This window comes from Alosa pseudoharengus, unplaced genomic scaffold (assembly GCF_046254945.1).
Source record: "Alosa pseudoharengus isolate Yale_2024_CS ecotype anadromous, Long Island Sound unplaced genomic scaffold, YU_APseudo_1.1 YU_APseudo_1.1_scf_11, whole genome shotgun sequence".
NCBI lineage: Eukaryota > Metazoa > Chordata > Actinopteri > Clupeiformes > Clupeidae > Alosa > Alosa pseudoharengus.
Window position 1 is genome coordinate 14,715,170 of NW_027468576.1, and position 14,554 is coordinate 14,729,723.

The 14,554-nt window shown below is 44.2% G+C and overlaps 1 protein-coding gene across 1 annotated transcript; it reads right to left on the minus strand.

The window, feature by feature from the left end:
• Positions 1-1,660: 1,660 nt before the first annotated feature.
• Positions 1,661-13,427, minus strand: igfbp3 (insulin-like growth factor binding protein 3). The gene is made up of 4 exons (XM_076278090.1): positions 12,927-13,427; positions 10,504-10,763; positions 9,850-9,969; positions 1,661-4,966 (listed from the first exon to the last, which is right to left on the minus strand). The coding sequence occupies exons 1-4, from the start codon at positions 13,294-13,296 to the stop codon at positions 4,841-4,843; spliced, it is 876 nt and encodes a 291-aa protein (XP_076134205.1). The 5' UTR covers positions 13,297-13,427; the 3' UTR covers positions 1,661-4,840.
• Positions 13,428-14,554: the final 1,127 nt, after the last annotated feature.

Consider the following 14,554-nt stretch of genomic DNA (forward strand, 5'->3'; position numbering starts at 1 on the left):
TGCATTTATTAATAAAAAGGGAAAAAAGTAAAAGGGAAGTTTAACAATTATTTCCCCAGGAATGCTCAATGCTCAAGCAAAATTGGGTACTTACTTAGAGCGTATAGCTTCAACTTATCTAAATACAATGGACTCAAGGGCTCAATACAATAAGGGACAAATTTAAGAGATGTGCTAATAATACTAATAAACTTTTAATATTTTCTAGGATGGGAATGGTTTGGAGCCTTTAAAGCACGCCATCATTTGTCATGGCACACTCCTGAAGCAACCTCTGTTTGTAGAGCTACTGCCATTAATAGGCACAACGTGGGGGAGTTATTTGATAACCTAAAGTGATGGACAGGTATACAGGACTCTATCTCTTTCTCTCTGTCTCTCTCTCACACACACATACTCTCTCTCCCTCTCTCTCTCACACACACACACACTGACCAGGAAGCCTGGGAAGGAGAGGGGGAACATCATCTTTAGGTAGTAGCAGTGGCAGAGTTGACATCTACACAACCACATCCAACCACCTAAATCTGCTGTAAACTTCTCTGATCAACAAAACTATAATCTCATTTCAGGTATGACTTCCCACCACACAAGATCTACAACATGGATGAAACTGGTGTGACAACAGAAAATGACCTTTGATGTGCTCATGTGGCGCAATAGGCTTGTAGAAAATTGGCCTTTGATGTTGTAAAATAACTTTAAATAAACCTTAAATGAGTAATTTTGTATTGAATTTGTCTAGCTTTTATAAAGCATTACAGAGTCTGAGATCAAAATATACTGTTTTACTTCAATAATCAATGGCACAGTTTACCCCAATGCATTCTCTTCAAAGGCACCGCACCAGGGGCAAGTTGTGCCACAAGACCACTTTTTTCCAGAAAGCTATGTCTCTTAAATACTATATTCCAGATCGAAAGTGATTGTTCCCAGAGATGCACCACATCCTGAAATATATGTTCATATTGTAGTTGGAAGCATTACTATCATGGCCTCCCTTTAAAGTCACTTTAAGTAAAAACTGGCACAACTCACCCCACTCTCCCCTACTGTAAGTACACATGCATGTAATATACAATGCATTACAAATTTTGCATATGAAGGTAATGAATTCCAATTTTTGATTAGGCCCTGTCCTATTTAAAAGGGTATATTTAGGCAATGTGTGTGTGTGTGTTGTTATCGTGGTAATCTCTGAGATGGAGTTCCAGGCTAACTTTAGCATGGTATTTGAGGGGGCTGGGCTGCACTCTTACCAGTGTGTTCCACCCACACTGTATTTGCACTGGTTGGGCACTGGAATTCCACATACAGCAACCCCCACCCCCACCAACACACACACACCCAGCATGTGCGCACACACACACAAATATGCAGCACTGCTCCATCTTTTCTATTGCCATCATAACTGAATCCAAGATTATCAGTCTTCTTTTTTTACTTGTTAATAAGTCACAGCCACTTAACTGTTGAAGTTGAATCTGAATAATTCATTATAATTTCTGATATGATAAGTCACAAAACAATATGTTAGTTAGAGTTACTGTTTACTGCCTAACCATCTCTCCACTACACATGCTAATTAGTCTTTTTTTAATTGTATGAAAGTGCATAGCATGCATTCAATGAACACAACTCAAACTCATTCTTAAATTAAAATAGTCTGTTTTTATTTATTTAAAAAAGACATTAAATACAAATGATATTTCACAAGTACAATTCTCCTTTCAAAGAAAACAGTATGTGTAATTTCTACTTTAGTAACATGAAAAGCTTTCATAGAATTAAAATCTTTCAAATGATGACAAAACAAAAGAACACACCATTACCCGTGACTGAAGAGATCCTGGCATTGCACAAAAAGAGACATGGGCTATGACAGCTTCACTAAACTTAGTGTTAGCTTTTAAAGTAAGCTTAGTTATGTGTACATTTTGGCTCTAGCATAGCTAACCTCTGAGCACAACTTTGGCCATGCTTTTTTTCCTTTATTTTCACATGCACCTAAGCCTGGTTGTAGCAAAGATTACTTTAGCCTACCTCAGTATATCCTTAATCAAGTAAAGTAAAGTTTGTAAAGCACTTAGACTAGAGAAGTCATGATGAAGACATGTTAGCCCTTAGAAATGAGCTTCCCCAAGTCTTCAGAGTCTAGCTACATTTAGTCTACATTTCCATAGTTTCAGATTAGCTTATTCTGTGACTCAGCTTCTGACCAGCTAAGATTATATTCTGCAAAGACCTTCACGTTAATGAAGCATTAGCGTTGCTTGGCTTAACTAAAAGTAGCACCAGAAAGCACTTCATTAAGCTTATGCTAACTGAGGAAGCAGCTTGATGATACAAAACCACACAGCTGTTCCAAGATCAGTTGTCCCAATAAAAAGTGAAAGACTATGCTCAATGTTGATAAATAAAAAAAAAATCAAAGACATTCTTTAGTGATTATAGTCCCCCGAAAATACACTGACCTCAAGCTACTGAAAGCAGCTGTGCAACAAACATGCCATTGAATATATATTTATTTAAGAAAAAAAATGTGGAGTTTGGATCAGCTTATATACTTTTCTTACATAAATAACTTTTCTGACTCATGAGGAAGTGCACACACATCTCCTCAGGAAGAAAAGTATGTATTCACTTTAAAAAGGACAAACTCACAGATATTGGAGGGCCAATGATCAGACTCTTAGGATTGATTGCCCCCCCCCCCCCCCAAAGCCAACCCAACTAAGAAAACTTCAGCACCAGAGATATTTTTCTAAAGTCTGCATATATATTCATAATTGGTATAATTATGTAAATAATTATGAATTATATTTTATACATAATACATATATTATTATACATATTATATTGTTAGTTTGTGGGAAGGGAAGAGTAGGGGGTATTTGGGAGGGTAGGGGGTAATTTCTGGTTGGCAAACTTCATGCTCCTGAACTACTGGGCAGCAGTCTCATTGGTTCCCTCCATTTTCAAGTCTTCAATCAGGAAATCAGGTGTAGAGCACAAATAAAAAGATAGGGCCTGACGTCCAAATGTAATGTGTAGGATTCAAGGACAAAGGGGTGCGGGTTTGTTTGTGCATGTATCTATGCGCATCTGTAATGGTATGTGTGTATGTGTGTGTGCATATGCACGACTGTGAGCCACCAGGCACTGAGTGTGATGTGGTGTGTCTGGCCAGTCTACTTCAAAGTCTAATTCCAGCATCGCCACAATTAAAAGGCAAAAGACCCCTCTGGTATCGTTAAGGCTGGCAGTCTTCCAAGTCATAGGATGGCTTCAACAATTCCTCCATGGCCAGCTAGAGCAGTAAAAACAGTGTCTCGCCTCAAATGTAAAATGCATCATAACTGTTTTTTTTAAGAAGTCATGGAGACTTTGGTTAATAACACAAAGGCGTTAGTTCTTTTTGTCAAGATCGAGGTATATTTTCTTTCTCTGATATCACAATCAATTCTCAGTTATTCAGCTTGACACTGGATTGAGCATCAGTAGGCCTCTCATTGTCTGTGTGGCCTTAATGGGAAGTACATCCAATGTGACACTGCTTCCTTTGAAAACACATAGCCAGCAATTTGTATTGCAGACACTTATGTTGATGGTGAGGATGTTTTATCAGATTATTTTAAGGAACTGCCAGGTTTGGGACAAGAGACTCTCTCTTTAGGTAAAATACATAGGCCAAATGTCCCAAAGTTTTCCTTAACAAGCTTCAACTAGCTCAACTGCTGGACAAGTTGCAGAAGAAATTACTTGATCGCTATGCTGTCTATTGATACATGTGTCAATGATGCTGTCCTGTCTGACTAAAAGCTTCACTCCACTTAATGTGGCATCTAATGCATGTTTTGAAAATCTACCCAAACTCCTCGGAAAAAAGACATTTCGAGCCTTCCAGAGTTCTTTATGTATTCCCCAAAAACATCACATAAAAGGGCGTTTTAGAGCTGACAACTGCATTTCAGAGCTGAAACGGCTATATACCTGATGGCTGCAAAACAGGGTTCTATGCAGGGCTCTAACCCTCATAAGGTGGTTCCTCGCCACTTCTTTCCAAGTTTCTTGCAACAACCCTATTTTCTCTTAGTATGGAAGATTTCAATCACCATTATGTATTCATATGAAAAATAAATATCTAATATAAAATCTAATAAATAAAAACAAAGGTATTTCTGGTGAAGGTTCAATAGAACCTTTTGGATGTTAACTCTTTTAGTTCCTGGAGTGTGGCGAGCCACCGGGGATGGCTTAACGGTTGTGTGACCGAAGCTATCTTGGACAGCGTGAAAAGTGCATTTAGTGCGTATGCTCTGATGGAGCGTGCTCACTACAGGGGGACGGGCTGCCGCCATGACAACTGTAAATGGTGATCGGGACGACAGAGGACAATCAGCAAATACGCAACATGATTGGAGAAAGCTGAAGTGGCAGCCAATCAGAGGGCAAGAGCTCCAGACCAAAACGGACCAGTCAAAAGACCGGCATGACATCACCAACAAAAACGGGCTCTATTAAGCTCACCGATATACACCAGCACCAGTGCACCATGTGAAGAGCTAAGCACCATGGGACTGTTAGCCTGTAAAGGAGCTATGCATGATCCAACCCCAAAAGGACACACCCAAATACACACATGCACACACACAAAACAGGTCCACATACACACACATACACACAAATCACAAACACAAACACACTATGCCTATAAGTGTGTGTTTATCTTTCCCAAGTCCACAAAAGAATAAAACATCTCTAGCCCTTTCTGTCTCCCTCTCCCTCTCTCTCTCTCTCTCTCTCTCTCTCTCTCTCTCCCATGACATGTCGCCACATTTTACTTCTTTTCCAAGCTGTGGCAGTGGGAAGATCCCTGGTCTCTGCCATCGTAACCGGGCAATCGCTGGCCGTATTTGTCCACACACCAGCAGTAGCCTCTCCTGCGACCCTTTGAAGGACGACACTGCAGAGGAAGCAATGGACAGAGAGGGGAAAGGAGACAAATTGGGAGAAAGACATGGGAGAGAGACAGAGAGAGAGAGAGAGAGAGAGAGAGAGAGCAAGTGGTCAGTTTCAACATTCTATATAAGATCATTTGAATGAAATACATTTGAATGAAAAACAAATAAAGCTATAACTGACAGGTAAGGGGAGGGGTTGAGAGAGAGGAAAAGATAAAGAGATGTTCATGACATGACCACTTCAATGTTTTTGTCTGCTTTTGACCATTTGTATGTGCAAACACTGGACAAATGAGAATGATCAATTTTCAAAGTTATTCTGTGTATTAAACACACATACTCTCTCTCTCTCTCTCTCTCACACACACACACACACAAAACACTCAGACACACACTTGAAAGTTTAATAGGACTTGGGGCTATTTTAAGAAACTGGCACCAACTTAAATACATCTGGGGACAATTATCCTACACTGGTACAAAACACCCACAGACACACACACACACACACACACACACACACACACACACACACACACACACACACACACACACACACACACACACACACACACACACACACACACACGCACACACACACACACACACACACACACACACACACACACACAGCAAGTTAGTTATATAAGCTTTTTTTCAGGTCCTTTGCTTCTCTACAGTTTCCTTTCCAGCAGCGAGAGGGAGACACTATGAGAATATGAAGGGACAAGGAATGGAGAGAAAAGGGAGAGTGGAGGAAGCGAGGAGAAGGGAGAGGAGAGGAGAAGAGAAAGGAGAGGAAGAGAGGAGAGGGGAGAGAGGGGGACGAGAGGAGATGGGAGAGGAGAGGAGAAGAGAGAGGAGAGGAAGAGAGGAGAGGGGAGAGAGGGGGACGAGAGAAGATGGGAGAGGAGAGGAGAAGAGAGAGGAGAGGAAGAGAGGAGAGGGGAGAGAGGGGGAAGAGAGGAGATGGGAGAGGAGAGGAAGAGAAAAGAGAGGAGATGAAGATAGGGGAGGAGAGAGAAGAGGAAGGTTTGGTTTAGGAATCCTGAGAGGAACAAGCCGGAAAGCCGAACAATCAAACATCAGAATGATCAAAAGACAGAGGGAAACAGAGAGAAAGAGAGAGAGAGAGAGGGGGGGGGAGAGACAGATAAAGAGAGAGAAGAAAAATGGAGAGACAGAGGGAGGGAGGGAACTCATTAAAGTTTCAGGCAAAGTTTCTTTCCAGGAATTCTTTCACAGTGACTGTCAGCATGAGCCTGGCTTGTGTGAAAGTAGCCATTCCAAAAGCTAAACATGTACAGCTAAAACCGCAGTGCTGAAGTGGAGAAATGAAAACAGCTACCCAGACCAAAACTCTTTATGTTCTTTCTCATGTCCTCTCCACTCAAATCAAGTCCAGTCAACTTAACACAACTCAATTTAACACAACTCAACTTAACACAACTCAACTTAACACAGCTCAACTCCACTGAATGCCAGTCAAATCGACTCAAAACAAAGTTATTTTGGGATATTCCAACTGCTCCATCTGCAGAATAAGGTTTAGTACAGAGCTAAATGATGAGTTGTGTGTTTCAGTGTGTGAGTGAGAGAGAGAGTGTATGTTAAGAGACAGAAAATACATGTGAATGTGGTGTGTGTGTGTGTGTGTGTGTGTGTGTGTGTGTGTGTGTGTGTGTGTGTGTGTGTGTGTGTGTGTGTGTGTGAACGTGTGTGTGTGTGTAACAGTGAGTCTCAGTCCTCTCTATAATGATGCCCTTATAGGCAGTAGGAAAGCAGAAGGGCATTAAAATCAGCCACAGGGTAAACACACATACATACACAAACACACACACAAACTCATAAAAAGGCTAAACACACAATAACACAAGCATACAACACACACCCAGACACTGAATAAAAAAAGGCCATTATTAAAATTGGAAATGGCAGAAATAGCAGTGTGTGCACTTAGTGTGTGTAACCCTTGTGCAGTATGGTATAGGGAATATACTGTGTGTGTGTGTGTGTGTGTGTGTGTGTGTGTGTGTGTATGTGTGTGTGTGTGTGTGTTTGCGTGTGTGTGTGTGTGTATGTGTGTGTGTTTGTTGTGTGTGCGTTAGGGTCCATATGTCATGTGTATGTATTCTACTGTATCTTTAACATTTGTGTCCCTGCACAATTTTGTTCCATGTGTACATAAACAAATGGTTAAAATGTGTCTGTCTGTGTAAAGAGAGAGTAAGTGTGAGAGTATATGCACTGAATGTGTATTTGTATTAGTATGTATCTGTTATACAAAACAATAACCCCTAATGCTACCCTCCCCATCCCCCCTAATGCTACCCTCCCCTCTCCCCTAACGTTACCCTCCCCACCCCCCCTAATGCTACCCTCCCCATCCCCCCTAATGCTACCCCTTCCCATCCCCATCTCCCTTAACGTTACCCTCCCCATTGCTCCTCCATCTCCCCAGTAAGGAAACATTAATTTGAGGATTTTTAGGTCTTTCACTTGGTACACATTCACACAGTTAAGCCTCCTGTTATCTCCACCTGGGGTTATCTCCATCAACTCCACCCACCTCCATCCAACCACCTCCTTATCTCAACCCACCATTCCTAAACATGCTTCTTCAGGCCCTAATAGAAAACAGGAAAGGTGCAATCTTTCAACAAGCAAAGTTCTTGTGCATGAGCTATAGCTATTGTGTTGTGTCAACATGCAAACACTGACCAGACTCATCGATGTTTGTGCTTAAAGTCTTGCCTATGGTGTTACAATAGCAAGATCATTTTGTAATTTTGTTATTAAATCTGCTTTAGTTGAATTTAGGACTGTGTACTTTGCCCATCATTCCTCTTGTTCTCTGTCTACCCCTCCCCATCTTCACCTGCTCCTCTTCACCTTCCTCTTATTCTGGCTCTTCCTCATGTCCTCCTTCTCTCTTCATGTGTGTATACCATTTACTGACAATACCCTCACAACCTCTCCATCTCTCTCTTTGATTCTCACCATATCACTCTTTCTCTATACCCCCCTTCTCTCTCCAGATCTCAGCCTCCACACTAAGACTCCCCTTGTCCTGTTGGACTCCCATGTCCTCCAGGCCAGGGGGTGAGAGCTAGTGCGGCTGCCAGAGAAGGAGCATTCATCCTGGGCCCAGGCAGACAGGCCCCGGGGGAGGGGTGGGTGTGCAGGCCAGGCCAGAACCCTCATGCTTGGATTGCTCTCAGATACTGCGCCAATTCATATAATCAGGCCTAAAAATAGCACAGAAATGAGCAGACCCTCCACAGGTATGGGGTGCATACACACACACACACACACACACACACACACACACACACACACACACACACACACGATACAGCACAGCCATACAACGCAAACCAATATTTTTGTATACACACAGACACACACAGACACGCTACAGCACAGCCATACAACACATACCAATGTTTTTGCGCGCACCCACACACACACAGGTACTGCACATGCACAGATATACACATACACTGATTGCGTTTACATACATAAATGCATAAACATCCACGTGCACACACATCATACTTATATGCACACATATACACACTGAAAGCACATGTACTCAAGCAGATTTAGGCACACACATGCCAAGAACATACAGTACATGGGCCATGTGTGCAAAGACAAACATTCATATAGTTAAACCTAGGGGAAGTTGCTGAATCATGCTCACTCATTGAACTCACACTCACGCGCACAGTCACACACACACATTCTACACACACGCTGGCACACACACACACACACACACACACACACACACACACACACACACACACACACACACACACACACACACACACACACTTGAACACACACTTCTAATGTTACATTATTTGAGGACAGGAAGAGCCCATGGGCACCCAGGACAGATCTCTCTCTCTCTTGCTCTCGCTCTCTCCCCCTTTTCTCTTGCTCTCTCTCTAGTTCTCTCCCGCTCTTTCTCTCTCTTTCCTCTTCTTCACCTTCTTCATCTTCTTCCACCCGGTCTTTTGCTCCTCCCTCTCTGCCAACCTTTCCCCCTGTCTCTCCTGATCTCCCCCTCTCCTTATTCCCTGTCTCTTTTCTTCTCCTCTCCTCCCTACCCTGCTCCTCTCCTCCCCACCCCTCTCCTCTCCTTATTCCCTGTCTCTTTCCTTCTCCTGCCATCACTCCCCACTCCACCCCTCCTCTCATTCCCTGTCCTCCCCTCTCCTCTCCTCCCCTCTCCTCTCCTCTCATGTCCTCTGCTCTCCTCCTGTCCTTTCCTGGCCTCTCCTCTTCTCTCTTCCTGTCTCCTATCCTTTTCTCCTCTCCTCCACTCTCCTCTCCACTCCACCCCTCTCCTCCCCACCCATCTCCTCTCCTCCCCACCCCTCTCCTCTCCTCCCCTCTCCTCTCCTCTCCTCCCCTCTCCACTCCTCCTCCCCACCCATCTCCTCTCCTCCCCACCCCTTTCCTCTCCTACCCTCTCCTCTCCTGTCCTCCCCTCTCCCCTACTCTCCTCTCCTTCCCTCTACTCTCCTCCCCCCTGCTGCTCACACTGGATGGTTCACACGCTCTCGGCTGCCTTAGTGTTTTCCGGTCGTAAATTCTCATGTTGCACCATGCCCCATTTCTTTGGGCATTCACCAGACACACATGGAAACACACCAACGCATGCACGCACACACACACACACACACACACACACACACACACAAACACACACACAAACACACAGCGTTCTCACTCACAGAATAGATAGATAGATAAATATATACCGACATTCCTTGAAAAGTGCTATACAAATGCAACATGTTGTTGTTAGATAGATAGATAGATAGATAGATAGATAGATAGATAGATAGATAGATAGATATGTGTCTCTTACTTGTTTCTTCTTGTAGAATCCTCTGCGGTCGCAGTTTGGGATGTGAACGCCTCTTGGGTTCAGCACGTTTGTGATCTTAAGACTTTTCAACACGCTCTCCATCTCCCTGCGACAGGGGCCCTGCCACAAACACACACACACACACACACACACACACACACACACATCCACATCATACACATGCACTGTCCATCTCACTGGTGCAGACAATCCGACACCGCAATCCCCGACATCAACACACACACATACACACATACTAATGTTACACAACCATGCCACACTTGTGTAATTGTTATTACAGTTAGCATACTAGCAGAGGCAAAGTTCAGGAAAACAAAGTTAATGTTGACTTTTGGATTTATAACATCCCCACACCTTTAATTTGAAGGATGTATCAATTGAGTACCCAGTTACTGCTAGAGTATAGCTGGCTGTGTGTGTGTGTGTGTGTGTGGGGGGGGGGGGGGGGCACCTGACTTACTTTTTATAACACTCCTGAACCTTAGTAACCCCCCCCCCCCCCCCCCCCCCTTCGATGTACACATACACAAACAGCCAACCAATCTCACATCTAAGACTTTAACTTCCCTTGTAAACATACACACATACAAACACACACACCTATTACACATAGACATGTGCTAGACCACTTACATACTCCGTCTCTCTCTTGGTGTCCAGGCTGAAGTTATGTGTGTCCGTGTGCAGGTCGCCACCCACCGACTCCACACGGTAGCTCTGGCTCTTCCTGTTCTTCTCTTTGCGGACCACACCCAGCTTGCTGAGCAGTGGCGGGGGCGGGGCTTTGTGCTCCGGCGTGGCCGGCAGGGGATGCTCCTCGGCCACCGCCGACGTGACCGTCATCATGGTCAGGTTGGAGTTAGTCTCCTCCTGATAGGAATCATCAGGGTTGTCTGGGGGGGGGGGGGGTTGCAGGAGAACATGAGCATGTGACACAAACGTTCACACATGCACACATGAATGCACGCTCACACACACTCACACATACACCCATGCACACACACAAACACACACATATGCACACATATGCACACACACACACACACACACACACACATATGCATACACATACACACAAAAAATGTCCCCCCAAAATTGTTTACAATGCATAGAGCTCCAGCATTTTTGGACTTCAGTGTACTTTTGTGTGTGTGTTAGGCATGCTTGTGTGTGAATGTGTGTGCTTGCACGCATGCGCCTCTGTGTTGTTTATGCATGAGATGGGTAGCTTGTGGTTCCTCTGTCACTGAAGTAATTGGGCATCAGAGTAACCGCTCTATTACCACTCTATGGTGCAATAGTACCATAACTTATGAAAGAACTATCCTGATAAAAACAAGCTGCAGCCCAAATGGAAACAACAAGAACAGAGTAGACATGGAAAAATACTAATTTGTGCAAAGCTGTTATAGGAATAATCGCAATCCCTGTCTCTTGACTCAATACACACCATCTGTGAAGACGTTACAGTAATTTGTCCATTTGTCTTTTTCAATGCTACTGCAAGCCTCATATATATTCTCCTTTGAAGATTTAATAAGGACACATATCAGATCATTTGTCAACACGTTCACTATTTCCACTGCAAAGCTTTTTGACAGCTCACCACCAACATTTTCCTATCATCCACTTGTTACATGGTTCTTTATAATGCAGTTCATCTCACTTTATAGGGATTAAACCAGAGACCAAATCTGCAGGCGTTCAAAGGTATGGAGGCAAACTCCACCCCATCGCTCACAGACGGATCAGCCCTCCAAAACGCTCCAATCATTGCATCTCCACATTCAGGCACCCAGGTGAGAAACAACACGCATCTAAGTATTAACCTTTAGATGGCAATGCACTTTGCTAAACTTGACAATGGCAAACAGCCAAACATTGTTTTACCAGGAAACAGCAGTCTGAATGAAATGTCATATCTGACTCAATAGAATGAACTCTAGACAGTGTTCGAGAGGGTTTAAAGATCAAGCTCTTATTTATATTGGCAATTTAAACAACATTGTGCTCAAGGGGCCAACAAGTGCCTCTCTGTCACAATGTAATGATGACCGTGGCCACTTCATATGGATAACTGGCAAGTACCAGTCACAAGGTATGAGTCATAAGGTCCTCTCTCACAACTCTGTGAGGATGAAATGGCCCGAGCTGGGTATCAATGGCGCTGCTCTTGTGTGTGTATCTGCCTGCTGTCAATGAGGCTCTGTGCAGCTGACTGGCAAACACCACGAGAAGCCATTCACAAAACTACAGCCATGCTCACCAGCGATGACTAAATATACACGCATGTGGCAACCCCTAACGATTGGGTTGACTTGGCCAAAATTCTGTGTATGTGTGTGTGTCCACGCGTCTGTGTCTCTCTGTGTTTATATGAGAGAGAGAGGTGCACATCCGTGTGTGTACAGAGAGGAGTGACTGTGCGTGTGTGTGTGCGAGAGAGAGAGAGAGAGAGAGACAGGACCCCGCACACAAACATTCGTGCTCGAGCGTGTGCGCATACACACACAGAGACACACACACACACACACACACAGACATTGAAAGGCATAGAGGACTCGCTGTGGCTCGAGCTTTACAGAGAACAACGGCGGTAGTGTGGAACCGGACACGAGGGCTCGCAAGGTGGGTTTCGTGGCGGGACTGCGTGGTTGCCTTGACGCCAAAAAGTCACTGGAGATTCGGGCTATCTGAACAACGCGCGAAGACATGTCTACTCACCCAACCCCCATGTTAACCGTTTGGTTTACGAACAGACACAAACCAATCCTTGACCAAAACATTATATTAAACTGAACAATCTATGCGTTGAACACGAAACCCGAAACTCCGTAATTAGTGATAACCCGTAAAAATAATATTGTTACATTTCCAGTCGCTTAGCCGCTCTTCTGTGTATTAGTGTGGATGTTTCTATGCATGTGTCATTAGGTAGACTGTCACGGGGATTTAACCTAACATCCCTGTATGACTCAAAAAACACTCAGCGAGAGAGAGAAAAACAGTTGCGTCGTGCCCCTATGTGCGCGCAATGGAGGCTATAACCGACTTACCGTGTTTGCCGGTGGGCAATATAACTCCTGTGAGTGTTTTATCTGTTGAGACTGGGGCGCACACTCCCCGGCCTTCTAGCAGAGCTTGCAGTGGTCTAGTCTCGTGAGGCCAGAGCCGACAACGGAGACCGCTTCCGCAGCGGCTCGTGTAAACTCCGCACGCTTGGCCCTCGCGGAGCGCACAAGTCAGGCAGCACCCACAACCCGGCTCTCGCACCGGCTCCGAGCAGTCTCTCGGCAGCAGAGGCTTGCACAGTGTCAGCGCATGCGAGTCGCAGGGCTCGCAACGGACCACCGGCCCAACGCTCTCCGTGAAGCGGGTGAAGGCCGCAAGCAGCGCCGTCAAAAAGAGAGCGCACAGTCCAGTCATCCCCTCGACGGGCGAGGACTCGGGCTTATTTCACGGAAATAAAATGCGCGTATGTCACTTCTGTGGTCTGTCACTATCCCTGTGGCGCAAGCGATTCTCTCCATCTGTATATTCCGCGAGAGGAACTCCCAGTTTTATACTGACTGAAAAAAAACGACACGAGCTACGGAGCACACCCCCAGCCGGATGAATTATGTGAACGCCATACTCACGCACTCCCACCCCCAACACACAAACCGTGTCACAGGCAGACCCACACAGACACACAGCATACCTCTTAGAAGTGATGTACAAGGCTATTTATTGATTAACTCAAAACTAACAACTTCCATCTGACAGAAAACAACAACAAAAAACAACAACAACATTCTTTTCTTTAGTTATGACTACAATGACGATGATTAGTGTTGACTTTTGGGGGAATAGAGGGTTTTTCTATCACAAACAAATTATTGCGGTAGCCTAAATAAAATACTTTGTTATATGCTAGGTGTAGTGAATTAATGTGTGTGAGCTTCATTATCTACATATTTCTCTCTCAATCTACACCCCCTCTCTGACTCAAACATGCACACACACACACCACAAATAACTTGATACAACATTATGATCATCACACTGACACACACTGCCACCATCAATAACTTCATACACCATTATGGTCATCATCCCTTGTATGCATGCATTGTCAACAATACATGCCAATGCATATATACAACAGAACACATGCTTCAGATTTCTGCCCTTGGTTCTCCAACATGCCTTATTTTCTTCTCTTTTCTTTTCTCCCTGCCACTCCCTGTGTTTCCCTTTCTCTTGGTCTCTCTCTCCCCTTTCTCTTCCCCTCATCATTCCTCTCATCTCTTTCTCTCTACTCTTCTCCTGCTGTTCATTTTCTTGGAAAGTGAGCAATTTCACAGCATGACGTCTGTGATCACAGATGTGTGCAAGTGTGTGTGTGTGTGTACTTGCATGCATGCATGTGCATATGTGTGTGTGTGTGCGTGTGTTTGTGTGTGTGTGTGTGTATGTGCATCAGTGCATTTTTGTTTGTAGTTAAATAGGAGAATGATGGAGTATTGGTTGGATAATATACAACAGTTATGCATTGTGGTAATTGTGTGAAACATACAAACAGATTTACTTTGACTGGAGCACAAAGCACATGCGGTTATACTTTGTGGGTATGCCTGTGTTTGTGTGTTAGGAGGGGGTGTGGTATTATGTGCCTGTATATAAGTTTGTGTGAGAGAGAGAG

Coding starts and splice junctions, on each gene's coding strand:
- igfbp3 (XM_076278090.1), bottom strand. CDS start 13,296: ATGACTGGACTGTGCGCTCTCTTTTTGACGGCGCTGCTTGCGGCCTTC. Junction 10,764..12,926: donor ATTGCCCACCGGCAAACACG/GTAAGTCGGTTA, acceptor CCCCCCCCCCAG/ACAACCCTGATGATTCCTAT. Junction 4,967..9,849: donor GATTCTACAAGAAGAAACAA/GTAAGAGACACA, acceptor CTTCCTCTGCAG/TGTCGTCCTTCAAAGGGTCG.